Source organism: Dermacentor andersoni, chromosome 1 (genome assembly GCF_023375885.2).
Source record: "Dermacentor andersoni chromosome 1, qqDerAnde1_hic_scaffold, whole genome shotgun sequence".
Classification (NCBI taxonomy): Eukaryota; Metazoa; Arthropoda; class Arachnida; order Ixodida; family Ixodidae; genus Dermacentor; species Dermacentor andersoni.
Genome location: NC_092814.1, coordinates 81,750,748 through 81,768,464, shown reverse-complemented (window position 1 = coordinate 81,768,464; position 17,717 = coordinate 81,750,748). Strand labels below are relative to the sequence as shown.

The window sequence follows — 17,717 nt, the reverse complement described above, 5'->3', positions numbered from 1 at the left end:
AAGGCGGGGAGCAAGCGCGCCGTCTTCCATCGTGCGCGAGGCACCGGGAGAGGGGCGCCGTGCCATACGCCGGCGTCTGCGTATGGCACGGCTTAGCGCGGTCGCGCCGGCTCCATCGTGAAAGCGACAGGCGATCGGTACATAGTCTAGGTATGCCGAGGGCTGATGGTTTCTTGCGCGGTGCTTGCCCTGCTTAGAACGCGTTGAAGTGAAAGACAGCACTAGAGTCAATTCGCTCGCTGCATATGCTGCTCATCGTAACGCCAACATTTTGACAGCGAGTGTCCGCGGTCATCGAGTGAGATGTGTTCAAGTGTCCCTGTGCCCGCATAAAACCATGCTTGTGAATTTAGTCAAAACACGAATGTTTAGAAGTTTACCGTCGATAAAAGTACTATCCTCCCTTCGTATAGCAGTCTAATATATTGCTATCGCAATCGATGCTTCGGCTCGAGCGAAACTGCCAGATTTTTTTTTTACTCGGCAACCGCAACAGTAATTTCTATGCGGGTTGTTGCATTTCAAGGAAAAAAGCAATATCAAGTGCAGCAATTACATTTCTTTCCCCGCAAGTGTTCTTATAATAATGTTCGATATTTTCAAAATACAAGAAGGCCAAGGGACATGTTTACAACTCCGTAATTGAGCAATGAAAAACAATCTTACTAATCCCTAAACTACAGCTAATAATACGCCTAGAGCAGATAAACGTGATCTATGACACATCTTTCTGAAACACACCACTATATTTTATTATGACTTTCGCAAGACACTTGTAAACATTGTAGCAATATTACGTAGACTATGATTTCATATATGCCGTTTTCCCGCTTTATCGTCTCTAAGAGATTCACTTGAGAGAAATTTGTTGTCTGTTTTTGTTGGTGAATTATAGATGAGTAAAATTTGCGTATGTATATTTTTCGGACTTACCCATTCTTATGAATCATATTTAGAAATACGCACAGCCATAATTTGATATTGTGCTTCCCGAACTAGATAGCCTGTAAGATTATCTATTAAATCTAACAAATTTTGCCCAAATCTGTACAGTGGTTTTCTCATAAAAGTATTTCAGCGTTTTACATGTCTTTCAATACGGAAATCCGAATAGTCAACATGCGCGCTATTGTGTCGCCCCTCGCCCCTCCCATTTTTTTTTTATTTATTTACTGGCTGCGGGTTTTACACATTCTTATTTTAGATAATTTCACTCATCGCTAGAGCTCGCGAGTGGGCCAAAATAGAGCCCATTAGCAAAGCGCCATGACTCGCTAAACAAGTTTTAGAAATGGAAGAGAGGAAAAAGAAGAATGACACGGAGGCCACGCCCTCGCGCGCTGGCACGCGAGGACCACGCGACAAAGGAGGATCTCTCTCGTGCTTTCGAACACGCAGCTAATCGTGGCGGACGCACTTAGAATCATCGCAGAAAGGAACGGCATCGTCCTACCACCTGTCATGGGGATCGGTGTACCTAGTGGCATCGAAATTCACCGTCTCCTCCAAGCCTGCCTGTCAAACATCTCGGAAGAGACGCCATCCCGCAAGACGCCTTCCCCGATTTCACTCGCCGCACTTCCAGATGGGGCCAAGGATGACGTGTCCTACGCGTTCAGTAACTTGGCCACCGAGGACGTCCTCCCAGATGATCGGGACCTCAAGCAGTGGTACACGGTCGAAGAACGCACTTGCGGCAGCCACGCAGGATATCCCAGGAGGCTGTTCCCGAGGGCCGAGTGGTACCCGCTCGTTGGTATGGGCGTCAAGGACACCGTGCTTCTGTGTACCACCATGCAAGTACCATGGACCGCGCAAGGAGCCTGGCACCAGACGGTGGAAGCCTCGAGGTTCACCGTGCGCCTACTGATGCAGAGGTAACGGTCAATTCGGTGTTTTCTATTATTCCGTTCCCTTTGATTACCCCTACCTCCTTCCTTTTTTGCTCTTCCTGAGCTGCGCTACAAGCCTAAAGCTTTCACGTCCCAAAGCCAAGCAAGGGGTTACGATTGAGCGCCTTGAATGGACTTGTGCGAATTCGGCAATGTCTCGTATCGGCACTAGTCTGGCAGAAGGAAGATAAAGCCCGCCGAAAGCGCAATTATCGCTATTCTTTTACAAAAAGTCTAGAGGAGAGACAAACACGACTTGCTCCAAGGAGAACCCGTCCGCAAATTGGGAGGTTTGTATCTTCTACGCGCGAATATAGCACCTATCATTTTCATTTATCCATTCGTTCCTTGGTAGTTTTGGTTCCCCAACTGATTTAAACTCTCCTCACAGCTACACCACATCATTTCGTTGGATAGTATTGCTTTAGGAAGGGTTACAGCCTATGATTCAGTGTTATTGTATTGATATATCTTGGTGAGCGAACGGTGGTATAAAAAAAAATGGGCTATGAACTTAGCATAGCTGCAAACGATAATAATAATAATAATAATAATAATAATAATAATAATAATAATAATAATAATAATAATAATAATAATAATAATAATTATAATATTTATTTATTTATTTATTTATTTATGCACCACAAGAAAAAAATACATAGTAAGCGGGCCTGTCGAAGCCTAAATGGCTTGTGTGACTAGGCCCGGCAGTGCCGGCAACAGCGATGAGGTCAGTGTATGTACATACATGCGTAACCTTAGTGCCGACAAAACATTGTGCAAACAAAATGAAAATTAAATACATGTTAATACAATGTAGCGTGAACATATTTGCACGCTTATATAGATGAAAAACAGAAAATTTGATACATGGTAGTCCAACATAGTGAACATTTTTTTCATGCTTACATAGAACAAAAAACAAAAATTAAAAACAAGTTATGGCAACGTAATGAACATTTTTGTAAGCTCATAAAGATATACAGGTTAATACAACCAAATTACTTCAAATAAACACATACCCATACATAAAAAATAATAATAATAATAATAATAATAATAATAATAATAATAATATAGTACATAGTACTATATTATTATTACATAGTACAAATACATAGTAGGCAGGCCTGTCGAAGCCTAAATGGCTTGCGTGACTAGGTCCGGCAGCGCCGGCAACAGCGATGAGGTAAGTGTATGTACAGTCAACCGCAAAAGTTTACGGGACGCAGGATCTGCCAAGAAGCTGAATTCTCGCGAAGCGTGGTCACACAGCCTCGAATTAAATGTTCCAGCATGTAGTAGCCTTCGCCACCTACGCAGTGATTCGTGAAATATGAAGTGTCATGCCTTAACAGTGCAGGAATTCACATTTGAAGGGGAAACCGCATCCCGTAAACTTTTGCTGTTGACTGTACATACAGGCGTTTCCCTAGTGCCGACAAAACATTGTGCAAACAAAAGGTGAAAGGTGAAACAAAAGATGAAAAACAAAAAAATTAATACATGTTATTCCAAAGTAGTGAACATTTTTGTATGCTCATTTAGATATAGAGGTTAAGACAACCAAATTACTTCATATAAACACATACCCATACACAAAAAAACTCAAAACGGAAGATGACATTTTCTTTAAAACCTTTTTTGACTAAACCGAGAAAAAGTCGTCAGGTAGACCATTAAAGATTTTTGGCCCGTAAATAATAATAATAATAATAATAATAATAATCATAATAATAACAACGAGAACAACAACAACATCTTTGGATACGTGATAAGTTGGCACTCCTATGTATATACGATGCCGCTCTCTGCTACCATACAAATTGCATAGGAAATCATATAGCAAATTAACAATTGAAAAGCGTGCATTCAGACACTTTCTTGTCCCAAAGGGCACCTTTCCGATACAACATTGTGTCACATAGACAAAATCACGGTATCAAAGGATGAAGTTCAGGTTTTTGCCCCTTTATGAAAAAAATGCCAAAATTCAACACAAAACAGAAGTGCTTGAAATTCTGGCCCGAAAGTCTGACAGTAAAACGAGTGGCGCATGACGTATTAATCACAATACACCGGGAAGTATTTTATTAGGACACATTCTTAATTTTTGACGTTTTATTTTAGTTGGATTGAAGTCGTGTCTCAATAAATAAAATCGAAGCGAAAAATTCTAACCTAGAATGCCGCTGCTAGAGGTCTTTTCGGTCGCGGCTTAACATCAAGTTTGAAATACAACGGAAAATAGCAATTATTGGAACACACAGAATAATTTTTTGGCAATCTATAAAACCTTTTCAGTGTGGTGAGGATGAGTTAGAATAAATTATATTATATCTTAACACATGGCAGTTGGATTTCCAGAACCAACATTACTATGTATATTCCGCGCCAATCGTCATTTCTTAGCATATATGCATGGTAAAAAAGCCCAATTGAGCAGCCGGAATCTATTTTCCCGCTTCCCGGATGGGTGATGACATCGTTAGTGTTTCGATTCTGAAGGCGCTGTTTGCTTCGAATAAAGCAGGACACGTTTCGTGAGAGGAGCTGCAGCGTTCGTCGGAGCCTTGCTTGACGAATGTGCATTTCAACCGCAGTGTTCATTGTCGTCGTGTATTGTGAACGCAGTGCGCGAGACCCGAGTACGCGTGGATCGGAAGCGGCCGCGACCACGAGTGGCCGGTTCGTCGAGTGCGACCACGTGCCTTCTGCCGAGTGCAGCCTCGACGTCTCGGGTTGCAGGCGACGCATCCACCCGCGTGACACGCTGCCGTGCGCGTTGACGGTGCTGAACGCCATCAAGGCTGACGGCAGTGGCGACACGTACGGCGTGGCTGTACCGAGCAGCCGCATTTGGAGGCTACGCGCGAGGTAAGCCAAACACCAGTCCAACTAAAACGCTGCAGTCAATGTGCGCCGTCTTTTATTACTATTCCATTTACGCCATCTTATCTCGTAAGAGACACCGTGATTGTAGGTCACATATATGCTCGTGTAAGCCGAGGTGTCACGATGAACTACTGCTTAGACCGGTTTGAGGTAATCATCTAGCGTAATCTTTCAATGTCAAATTATCGTTCAGCGAAGGGATTGTAGCGCTTTCGTCAAATACCGATGTCCGTATACTTGTAGAAGGGCATGTAGACTGTTCATTAGTACTCAGTTATGGGCTATTTGGCTTTACAGTCAAAGCTGTTATGAGATAGAGAGAGTATGTAAAAATATACGGGCTGTGAAGAGCAAATTTTTAGTTCGCATAATCCGTGTTTTCTTTCACTCACATATAACTTGAAATCTTAGAAAAAGAAGACACGAGGTAAAAAGCTGCACCAAGTCTACAACTTTGTAGCTGAGTAATATATGAACGATATATTTCTAAAATATGCATGTGTTGAGTCATAAAGCGGACAGTATACCGTTGGTAACATTACGCGAATTCGTAGACGAAGAGGAAAGCTAGAGGCTGCGGGCTTGTTTACTGTTTGTCTTCTCTATGGACACCTGAATCATATACACCTACCATGAAAAAGACGCAATATCACAGGAGTAATAGATGCGATAAAGTTTCTACGAAAGTACGTGTTATAGATAAAAGCGTGCAGGATGAGAAATAGTACGATACACCCGCCGTGATTGCTTAGTGGCAGCGGTGTTAGGCTGTTAAGCATGAAGTTACGGGATCCAATCCTTGCCACGGCGGCTGCTTTCGACAGGGGCGAAATGCGAAAATACCCCTATACTTTGATTTAGGTGCACGTTAAAGAAACCCAGGTGGTCCAAATTTCCGGAGTGCTGCCCTGCGGCGTGCCTCATAATAAGATCGTGGTTTTAGCAGCTAACACCCCTAATTTATTTTTATTTTAGAAATATCATAAATATACAACTGGTATGTAAATATTTAGAAAAGAAAACAGACAAGCGCACCAACTTAAAATGAAGTGATAGAGAAAATGTGTTGCTGCGCGTTGTCGATCCGCCGTGGTTATAATACGCGGAAGCCCAAAGTCGCTGTAGTCACTTTTGCCTCGCAATCTGTAGTGTTCCGTGAGACCAGTCGCTAGACCATATGGTGGTCAAATATGGTCTTACAGAAAAGGTATCGCCTGGTGGAAGCAACGAGTCACTGTCATTGTGTCCTCAAAGGAACGAAAGCAAGGCAAAGTTGTTATCCACCCGACTGGAGAACGAAGGGATAACGGAAACCCATAAGGGTCTCTCAGCCTAGGCGATGTGCCTTGGCTCACATCGCCTTCGCGATGTCAACAGCCACATGCGCAGCGTATCCTGTAGGTGCATTGAATACAGTAGAACGTGGAAGAAAACGCGCCCTCCAGGAGAACGCGACACAGAGTTATTTGGTTCTGTTAGCAGGCATACTAAATATTGCGCAACTGATTTTCCCGTTCTTTAGTCTTGGCAAAAACACAGAAAGTCAGCTGAGAAGCCAGTTTCTCGCGCAGATGTATATATACATCTGGATGCCGATGGAAAACTAAGCCTTGACTTAAACTCCGTACCGCCCAAAGCGTCGAGGTCACTTCGAAACTAAAGTATTCAAGACCAAATGACACTATGTCTCGTTTAATGTCCAGCCGCAACAAAGTTTAAACTTGGCTAAGTTGATTCTAAATGAGTAGCACCAGGCTATAATAGTAGTCTTGGCAAAGATTGGCTCGTAATTGCCTGCGTTTTTTTTTTTATTTTAGTTAGATCCCGCAAGTATACCATTTAAGGAGACGGGGCGGGCCGCAAATCCCACACCACCGCCTGCGTTATTTCACGTTGCCCTGGTGATGCCTAATCCCTCAGATTTTCGCAAATAGCAAAGCGAGTTGGTTCTCAGTGTTTTGGGGTGTGCGTTATTTCCGCGAGCGGGAGGCGTTCTTGTCGGTTTCCGTGTCGAAAACGCCTATTTTTCTAAATACAAACAGGCCCCCTTGTATTTCATATGCAATATTTTGCACGAAAATTGCTCTTACCCGCACCTGCGCTTTTTTAAACAGGGTTATTTTTACGGTCTGAAGTTTTGATGTGGTTGTTTTTTAAATGAAATGGCAAACTATTAAGGCGTTAAGGTGCAATACTGTACTGCTCGTCTAGAGGCAGTGATCTTTCTTACAACTCCGATGAATCCTTTTGTGAAAGGAATGACTAGCACTAATTTATTTTTTTTACAATTTGCTTCGCTTCGCTTCATTTGACCATGACCTACCCAAACATCCGTGGGTGTTATAACGCAAAACTATTATAATTATTCTATTCCATTTCTGCAATCAGCCCTTCACTGTTGGTCAAAATTTTTTCGGACCACCAACACTTCGCTTGTCTGTCACGTGACGTCAGGAAAACCCTTCAACTCATATGACGTGTTATGAATCATTAGACCGAGCAAAAGAAAAAAGAACAATTTCAGATTCTGCGACTTTTTCACCAAGAGCCGGTCATCATCATCATCAGCCTAGTTACGCCCACTGCAGGGCAAAGGCCTCTCCCATACTTCTCCAACTGCCCCGGTCATGTACTAATTGTGGCCATGTTGTCCCTGCAAACGTCTTAATGTCATCTGCCCACCTAACTTTCTGCCGCCCCCTGCTACGCTTCCCTTCTCTTGGAATCCAGTCCGTAGCTCTTAGTGACCATCGGTTATCTTCCCTCCTCATTACATGTCCGGCCCATGCCCATTTCTTTTTCTTGATTTCAACTAAGATGTCGTTTACCCGCGTTTGTTGCCTCACCCAATCTGCTCTTTTCTTATCCCTTAACGTTACACCCATCATTCTTCTTTCCATAGCTCGTTGCGTCGTTCTCAATTTCAGCAGAACCCTTTTCGTAAGCCTCCAGGTTTCTGCCCCATATGTGAGTACTGGTAACACACAGCTGTTGTACACTTTCCTTTTGAGGGATAGTGGCAACCTACTGTTCATGATTTGAGAATGCCTGCCAAACGCACCCCAACCCATTCTTATTCTTCTGGTTATTTCAGTCTCATGATCCGGATCCGTGGTCACTACCTGCCCTAAGTAGATGTATTCCCTTACCACTTCCAGTGTTTCGCTACCTATCGTAAACTGCTGTTCTCTTCCGAGACTGTTAAACAGTACTTTAGTTTTCTGCAGATTAATTTTCAGACCCACCCTTCTGCTTTGTCTCTCCAGGTCAGTGAGCATGCATTGCAATTGGTCTCCTGAGTTACTAAGCAAGGCAATATCATCAGCGAATCGCAAGTTGCTAAGGTATTCTCCATCAACTTTTATCCCCAATTCTTCCCACTCCAGGCCTCTGAATACCTCCTGTAAACATGCTGTGAATAGCATTGGAGATATCGTATCTCCCTGTCTGACGCCTTTCTTTATAGGGATTTTGTTGCTTTCTTTGTGGAGGACTACGGTGGCTGTGGAGCCGCTATAGATATCTTCCAGTATTTTTACATATGGCTCATCTACACCCTGATTCCGTAATGCCTCCATGACTGCTGAGGTTTCGACTGAATCAAACGCTTTCTCGTAATCAATGAAAGCTATATATAAGGGTTGGTTATATTCTGCACATTTCTCTATCACTTGATTGATAGTGTGAATATGGTCTATTGTTGAGTAGCCTTTACGGAATCCTGCCTGGTCCTTTGGTTGACAGAAGTCTAAGGTGTTCCTGATTCTATTTGCGATTACCTTAGTAAATACTTTGTAGGCAACGGACAGTAAGCTGATCGGTCTATAATTTTTCAAGTCTTTGGCGTCCCCTTTCTTATGGATTAGGATTATGTTAGCGTTCTTCCAAGATTCCGGTACGCTCGAGGTTATGAGGCATTGCGTATACAGGGTGGCCAGTTTCTCTAGAACAATCTGACCACCATCCTTCAACAAATCTGCTGTTACCTGATCCTCCCCAGCTGCCTTCCCCCTTTGCATAGCTCCTAAGGCTTTCTTTACTTCTTCTGGCGTTACCTGTGGGATTTCGAATTCCTCTAGGCTATTCTCTCTTCCACTATCGTCGTGGGTGCCACTGGTACTGTATAAATCTCTATAGAACTCCTCAGCCACTTGAACTATCTCGTCCATATTAGTAACGATATTGCCGGCTTTGTCTCTTAACGCACACATCTGATTCTTGCCTATTCCTAGTTTCTTCTTCACTGTTTTTAGGCTTCCTCCTTTCCTGAGAGCCTGTTCAATTCTATCCATATTATAGTTCCTGATGTCCGCTGTCTTACGCTTGTTGATTAACTTAGAAAGTTCTGCCAGTTCTATTCTAGCTGTAGGATTAGAGGCTTTCATACATTGGCGTTTCTTGATCAGATCTTTCGTCTCCTGCGATAGCTTACTGGTTTCCTGTCTAACGGCGTTACCACCGACTTCTATTGCGCACTCCTTGATGATGCCCATGAGATTGTCGTTCATTGCTTCAACACTAAGGTCCTCTTCCTGAGTTAAAGCCGAATACCTGTTCTGTAGTTTGATCCGGAATTCCTCTAGTTTCCCTCTTACCGCTAACTCATTGATTGGCTTCTTGTGTACCAGTTTCTTTCGTTCCCTCCTCAAGTCTAGGCTAATTCGAGTTCTTACCATCCTGTGGTCACTGCAGCGTACCTTGCCGAGCACGTCTACATCTTGAATGATGCCAGGGTTCGCGCAGAGTATGAAGTCGATTTCATTTCTAGTCTCACCATTCGGGCTCCTCCACGTCCACTTTCGGCTAACCCGCTTGCGGAAAAAGGTATTCATTATACGCATATTATTCTGTTCTGCAAACTCTACTAATAATTCTCCTCTGCTATTCCTAGAGCCTATGCCATATTCCCCCACTGACTTGTCTCCAGCCTGCTTCTTGCCTACCCTGGCATTGAAGTCGCCCATCAGTATAGTGTATTTTGTTTTGACTTTACCCATCGCCGATTCTACGTCTTCATAAAAGCTTTCGACTTCCTGGTCATCATGACTAGATGTAGGAGCGTAGACCTGTACAACCTTCATTTTGCACCTCTTATTAAGTTTCACAACAAGACATGCCACCCTCTCGTTAATGCTATAGAATTCCTGTATGTTACCAGCTATTTCCTTATTAATCAGGAATCCGACTCCTAGTTCTCGTCTCTCCGCTAAGCCCCGGTAACACAGTACATGCCCGCTTTTTAGCACTGTATATGCTTCTTTTGTCCTCCTAACCTCACTGAGTCCTATTATATCCCATTTACTACCCTCTAATTCCTCCAATAACACTGCTAGACTCGCCTCACTAGATAGCGTTCTAACGTTAAACGTTGCCAGGTTCAGATTCCAATGGCGGCCTGTCCGGAGCCAGGTATTCTTAGCACCCTCTGCAGCGTCACAGATCTGACCGCCGCCGTGGTCAGTTGCTTCGCGGCTGCTGGGGACTGAGGGCCGGGGTTCGATTGTTGTATTCATATAGGAGGTTGTGGCCAAGTACTGCACCAGGGTGGCCAATCCTGCTCTGGTGAGAGAGTGCGTTACCGGTTCTGGTCACCGGGATCAGGCCGCACTCCAGGCCTGTTTGTGCAATTTTCTCAACACACGGTTTTTTTTTTTTTTTTGTATTTTCCGGTGGAGAATAGCGCGGCACCGGGATTTGAATCACGGTCCTCTTGCACTGGAGACGGATACTCTACCGTACCCGTAGGAGTTAAATTAAAAATTAATTTATGGGGTTTTACGTGACAAAACCACTTTCTGATTATGCACGCCGTAGTGGAGGACTCCGAAAATTTCGACCACCTGGGGTTCTTTAACGTGCACTTAATTCTAAGTACACGGGTGTTTTCGCATTTCGCCCCCATCGAAATGCGGCCGCCGTGGTCGGGGTCCGATCCCGCGACCTCGTGCTCAGCAGTCTAACACCATAACCACTGAGCAACCACGGCGGGTCCCGCAGGAGTTGTACGCCTCATTTAACCTACAGTGGTGCCCTACTTGGTCAGTCAAGGTGGACCAATCTGAGCTCGGTTATACCGCATGGATGGCACTCGGCTAGAGAACCTCGTATTTACGACCTGCACATGTGAGGCCTTACATATTTGAAGATATATATCTATTTTTTTTTTTTTAGGAGGGTTCCCGTACAGTGATAAAATAAAGGAAAAGACATTAAAAGAAAGAAAAAAAAAAGAAAGAAAAAGGGGCGGAAAAAAAAAACGGAACATAACAGGTGATTTGAACTCGTGACCCTTCGATGTTGCCCGGAAAGATAGCTCAGTCGGTTGGTTCGTCAGGCCCCAGGCTACTTTCAAGCGCCACAGCTCCTCCTCTGAGCCTCACACTTACGTGGAAAGAGACTCATGTTGTCCGCGATAGTCGGTTGGAGTAGTTGGAAGGCATACTTTCTAGGAAAAATGGCCGCTCAAGGAGAAGAGCGAACTCGAGCGGCTTTAGAGGCTAGGAAAACTGCCTTAAAATATTTAGACTTGAGGGAAAGCTTCGTTAACAAACTATAACACGGCAATCAGCACTCGAATACGACGAGAGAAATTACTGAGACGTGGAAAATTCTCTTGAAAAAAATATGGTTTGCTAGACAAATGCTCGTATGTATTGAACCTCTTAAAAGATGAGGGGTGAAATATGCGCTCACCGAGAGGGCATCTTCAGCGCGAGACATCCACAAGGCACCTTACAGAGATGTGGAGAGCTTCGCGGCCGGAACGAAGCATCCCTTCTCCGCCGGCCAAGAGGGGGAAACGTGCTTTCCGATCGCTCAAGGTTGCGCGGACAACGCATAGCTCTAGCGTCTAGGAAAAGCTTAACCAGGTGCGATGGCGGCACGCATAGCGTGGGAAGCTAGCCGCCAGAATAACTATACCAAGGACTGCTGCTGATGAGGGCGAAGTACCTTCGTGTAATTATAATAACCCTAATAGGACTACTTTCGAAAAAAAAAAGGAAACGGCCCAGAGGGCTATACTACGAGAGCTATGACTGATAGTTTTCTATATATATATATATATATATATATATATATATATATATATATATATATATATTCATCTCATCTATGGGATCGCATTCGCGCGCTGTTTCTTTGTCTCTGCGTGTAGTACAGTTAAGAGAGCCAGTTTAAGGGCGGAGAAGAAGAAAGAAGAGAAAAGCAAAAACTGCAGCGCCGTGGTTTTAAAGCGCACCCGTGGTAGAGAAACGGAATGCGATATAAGCGTGCGTAGCCATGATACGCACACGACAAACTGCCTTAAAATTTTTAGACTTGAGGGAAAGCTTCGTTAGCAAACGATAGCACGGCAATCAGCACTCGAATATAATTATAACCCTAATACTAATTGTAAATATTCATCTCATCTATGGGATCTAATGCGCGCGCTGTTTCTTTGTCTCTGCGTGTAGTAGTTGAGAGAGCCAGTTTAAGGGCGGAGAAGAAGAAAGAAAAGAAAAGCAAAAACTGCAGCGCCGTGGTTTTAAAGCGCAGCCGTGGTAGAGAAACGGAATGCGATATAAGCGTGCGTAGCCACGATACGCACACGACAAACTGCCTTAAAATATTTAGACTTGAGGGAAAGCTTCGTTAGCAAACGATAGCACGGCAATCAGCACTCGAATATAATTTTAACCCTAATACTAATTGTAAATATTCATCTCATCTATGGGATCTAATGCGCGCGCTGTTGCTTTGTCTCTGCGTGTAGTAGTTGAGAGAGCCAGTTTAAGGGCAGAGTAGTTGGAAGGCATACTTTCTAGGAAAAATGGCCGCTCAAGGAGAAGAGCGAACTCGAGCGGCTTTAGAGGCTAGGAAAACTGCCTTAAAATATTTAGACTTGAGGGAAAGCTTCGTTAACAAACTATAACACGGCAATCAGCACTCGAATACGACGAGAGAAATTACTGAGACGTGGAAAATTCTCTTGAAAAAAATCTGGTTTGCTAGACAAATGCTCGTATGTATTGAACCTCTTAAAAGATGAGGGGTGAAATATGCGCTCACCGAGAGGGCATCTTCAGCGCGAGACATCCACAAGGCACCTTACAGAGATGTGGAGAGCTTCGCGGCCGGAACGAAGCATCCCTTCTCCGCCGGCCAAGAGGGGGAAACGTGCTTTCCGATCGCTCAAGGTTGCGCGGACAACGCATAGCTCTAGCGTCTAGGAAAAGCTTAACCAGGTGCGATGGCGGCACGCATAGCGTGGGAAGCTAGCCGCCAGAATAACTATACCAAGGACTGCTGCTGATGAGGGCGAAGTACCTTCGTGTAATTATAATAACCCTAATAGGACTACTTTCGAAAAAAAAAAGGAAACGGCCCAGAGGGCTATACTACGAGAGCTATGACTGATAGTTTTCTATATATATATATATATATATATATATATATATATATATATATATATATATATATATTCATCTCATCTATGGGATCGCATTCTGTCTAAGAAACAGCCGGTCACTCTTGGTCAAATGTGTTTGGGCGTTGCCCACTTCGCCTGCCAGTCACGCGATGTGAAAAAACCACGAAAATTCACCACTTCGAAGTGGCGCCACAAAACTGAATTTTTTCGGAGCTTTTGTGTGCCAGATGATGTTGTGGAGCCCTTTTGGCACCCACACCCGTTACCAAAATTATACGGTACAGGGATTGCAGATAAAACTAATTTTCTCCTTCCTCTGTGAATGCACATTGAAATTAAAGACTGCAGCCCAACTTCGCGTTACGACTTTTCTAACGCCCTCATTGGTTTCCGTTTACGCGTGTTAATTACGAAGAAATTCCGTTTTGTTGCCGACCCCGTGATCCGCATACTTTTGTTCACGGGTACGCCACATCGCTCCACCACCTTTGTTACCCTGAGGGTTCGTTTAAGCGGCATTTTTACCCTTCCGTAGCATGTCCCCGCGTTCTTCTACCAGAAAGCGAAAGCTAAGCAAAGGAAGCGGGCCAATCGCCGACGCCGGTACTGCCATCCTCGTCCGGTTATATACTTTCACTGCGGTAGCTCGGCCCCAATGAAACGCCCGCCACTTCTACGTACTCCTCGCCCCTGGCCCGCCAATTAGAGAAGAAAAACGAGTGAAGGTAGGCAATGCTATTCGGTTTAGAAGCAAAGCAAAGTCTCGTCCTATAGCGAGGAGCGCTTTCTATTGGCCTCTGTAAAAAACGCCGCGGGTCACCGAACGATGCTTGCATCGACGGTTACGTAACTATGACGTCAAGAGATTGGAATAAAAACGGATTGGAATGGCTTTATTTTAAGGGGCTCCTGTATGTTATTTCGATTCTCTGGCGAAATTATAGACGCCTGTATAAACAGTGTTCGAGCGCTGTATGTTGCTTGCTCTCATTGACGGGGACAACTTGTGCGTTTTACGTTCATTGCGCGCTTGAAATGGCAAAGTAGCCTTTCTTTGGCTTTATTTTTTTTATATACGCAGCACAAAGACGCTCGTATGTATTTAGGTATGTTGTGGAAGGAATACGCTTTTACTATAAACACGAATACTTATTAAATGTGCAACAGATTGCTACGTCTCTTCCAAAGCAATATTTTATAACAATATTTCAACAGTAACACTGTAAAAAAATTATCGAAACTAAGGTATGACTTTTTGTTTCCGTCTTCTGGTGCGAGTCTGAAAATCTAAGTCGTGTCTAGCTGAAAAAAATAAATACCGTGGAAGTGAAGTGCTACCCGCTTCACATGCAGAGATAGGAGCGTGCTATTCAACCACTCTGTCTCTGCTTCCGACGGTGCTACAACGATAAGCTTTGGATTATGAAGGTGTCATGGGGATTTGCACAACTGTGTTTCCAAAATCTCTTTCAAGAACAGCCCTACGCTGTTTACGGACAGTTGAGAGAGGCATTAATCAAAAGATGTTGTCGGACTACATACAATTTACCGACTATATCGACAGCTACCCTAGTTTTATTACAGTGGCTGTTTTTGCCTCGAAAATCGAGCCAAACGTTTCGTAATTTCCTTGGGCTTCCAAAGCTGGATGTTTAAGACCTGTGGGAACGAAAGTCAAGCTTTCCACAGCCTAGTCACTGCATTTGTCTCGTGTGGCTTGTTTTCTAGAACGTCTCTTTCACTTGCCTTTTCCAATATTTGCCCTGTACCTTCAGCTATTCGTGAAAAAACTGTTCGTTCTATAGAACACGCGCAAGCTTCCGCCAGCAGCCACTTGCGACGATAGCTGCCACGTGTCCAGATTAGCTGCCTATAAAAGAAAGCTTCGCAATTCAAGGAACATTCGTCCAGGTTCGCGGATCGAAGCCGGTACCAACGCCTTTCCGGGGTGGTCTCTCCACCAACCGAGATAACCAGGAGTCTAGCTTCAGTGAACGCAGCACGAAGACGAATCAGTCGACAAATCGAAACACATGGATTTGGGTGGATGACAATTTTCCCTTTCATGATCCTTCCTCCCTTTGCGCGCCTCAGTAAAACTGATTTCCGATGTTCAGTGTCCATGTGCTGGGAGATGTCGATTAATTCACCTTCCTGCTTCGACGTGTTAACTTCCTCCTTAACTCAGAAACACCGCCAATGAAAGGCGTTGGTCATGAGGTCGATCTCTCCGGAGCCGGACGAATTTTTCATCAACTGAGGAGCTTTGTTTCTGAAAAACGGTGAAGGCTTTCCTTTAAAGCGTCATACTACATTTGAACTTAAGACAATGAAAACGAGATTTCACAAAGCCGAATTTTTATTTCGCTTCCACTTGTTTAAATTCTGAAAGAAATGCGAAAATTCGCGTGGATGACATTTTTCTCATTCATTGGCCTTCCTCCACGTTGAGTGCTTCCGTACAACTGAGTTTCCATCTCCTCAAAGCTCTAAAACTCCTTTTCTCTTCTACTGCAAATGCTTTACACATATCACGGGAAGCATTAGATATAGTGTTTTATTTCACCCTTTATGGTTAGGTGAGAGAGTGGTTGAAGTAACTCGAATAGTATACTTACTTATCCATGTTCGCGTATGCTGCTATTGTGCATAGCAAGCCCCGTTTCTTCTTCTACACTTACGCTCTCTAAAGCTTCTTCAGCACATAACTATTCCTTTGGCAGAGCTCCTTCACATAGACAAACCTTCTTTCCTAGATGTATAAAAGATAAGTCTGTCCCTTACTCGTTCTCAAGACATTGAAAGGATGATAGCTATTTTGAAGTATATTCGATTAACTGCGCAGAACACATCATTAGCAGCTTCACACAAGATAAACCATCGAAAAGTTGTTTTCGTCGATACAGTCCGTTCACCTGCTGTAAAAAGTTTTTTTTTTAATTTTCCTATTGGGAAAGAGGATATTGACTCTCCCCCTGGCTGAGTCACAAACAATTCGCATCTTTTCCCTTCTTCCATCAGGTTCTCCGCGAACAGAGTAGACGGCACTACGGCAATCCCGACAGGAGTCGCCCGTCGTCGCCTGCATCGCCGCACGTGTGGCTGCCGTCTCCTCGGCTGCACTTTGTCACATCTGCAGCGTTACAACACCACCAGGCTCTGCAGGCGGCGTTACCGTCACATCGGCTGTGCTTATCCAAGCTGAGTAGCTGACCGTGCGTTCTCTCCTGACCACGTGACCGGCGACTTCGAAGCGCACTCAGTTCGCAGGCACGATGGCCACACTAGACGTTTAGGGGCGCAGTGGGGGCTCCACTACGTTCACGGGCTGGTGTACCTGCGCAGGGTTTGGCGAGGACGGCCCCAGCAACCGCTGCGAGCTAGTCGCCGTGTCGCTATCCCGCGGCGATAGTGCTTCGAAACTGTGGCGCCGCTTGCGGGGAGTGCGTCCACATTTCTTTCGTATATTTTTACATTATTTTCAGTGTATTTGTGTGAAAGTAGTATTGTTATATGTGTTTATAATACAGTTTTTTGCGATCGAAATATGTTGCTGTGTTAATTCCTTGAGCATGGCGTTTGTGGGCGATGGTAATTGGCGAAATTGAATGAGCCCTGCACTGTAATTCTCTTTTTTTTTTTATTGATAACTATACCGTTCAAGAGCTACGACGTTATCTCGACAATACTGCCTCGCGACAATGTGGCCAGACCAGTCAAATGGTTCTGCTTGTGTGCTTGACTGTAATACCCTGCAATGGAATGTGATCCACGGATGCACAGGGGTTGCTGGAATTGCACGCCGCGCTGCTCGAAAGGAAGTCCTTCTAAAGCTGCCAGGATTCAGCCTTCCTTTTTAAGGATTCCTTGGGGGATAGCCGCAAAATATGAACACACAGTCACATACGCAGAAATGTGTTCGTATCGCTCAGACCTAAGAGGGACTTGCGGAGTATACGTTCGGACGGGGTGATGGTTGGGAAGATGAAGTAGAAGCGCGAGAACATGATTACCCAGCTTATTATTATTATTATTATTATTATTATTATTATTATTATTATTATTATTATTATTATTATTATTATTATTATTATTATTATTATTATTATTATTATTATTATTATTATTATTGGAAGTTCCACCCCTCCTTAAGCGTTACCTGAACTGTGGTATCTCAGAAACGCAGTATCCGTTCCAATAAGAACACAAAGCGCGGCGTGAACTTTGGCCTCAGTTTGTACCCCTATCTTGAAAACGTTTACTGGTCGATCGCAAGATTGACTGCTGATGTTGATTTAATTGGTTTACGAAGGTCATGAAAGTTGACTTGCGCATATTCGTACCTACAAAACGGCCAAAATTCCTCACTGGTTTTCCTCAGCGGGGGTATGAGCCAATGCCCATCGGGGTTATGGGCCATTGATGATGAGAGTTTTCGACATGGCATTGTGTATGTCGCATGCGTGATTGGAAACAATGTAAAAACTTTTCGCTGCACTATGCTGAGTGCTTGT

General features: G+C 44.1%; 1 protein-coding gene across 1 annotated transcript; it reads left to right on the top strand.

Moving 5' to 3' along the window:
* The first annotated feature begins 1,178 nt into the window (after window positions 1-1,178).
* Window positions 1,179-17,204, top strand: LOC129380109 (uncharacterized). Its single transcript, XM_072285904.1, has 3 exons — window positions 1,179-1,877; window positions 4,530-4,772; window positions 16,225-17,204. Exons 1-3 carry the CDS (start codon window positions 1,462-1,464, stop codon window positions 16,406-16,408), a joined length of 843 nt encoding a protein of 280 aa, XP_072142005.1. The 5' UTR covers window positions 1,179-1,461; the 3' UTR covers window positions 16,409-17,204.
* The last annotated feature ends 513 nt before the right edge of the window (window positions 17,205-17,717 follow it).

Bases quoted from the DNA above. Each gene is read 5' to 3' on its own strand.
- LOC129380109 (XM_072285904.1), top strand. From the start codon at position 1,462: ATGGGGATCGGTGTACCTAGTGGCATCGAAATTCACCGTCTCCTCCAA. The intron at 1,878-4,529 runs GTAACGGTCAAT...TTGTGAACGCAG, and splicing joins GTGCGCCTACTGATGCAGAG to TGCGCGAGACCCGAGTACGC. The intron at 4,773-16,224 runs GTAAGCCAAACA...TTCTTCCATCAG, and splicing joins ATTTGGAGGCTACGCGCGAG to GTTCTCCGCGAACAGAGTAG.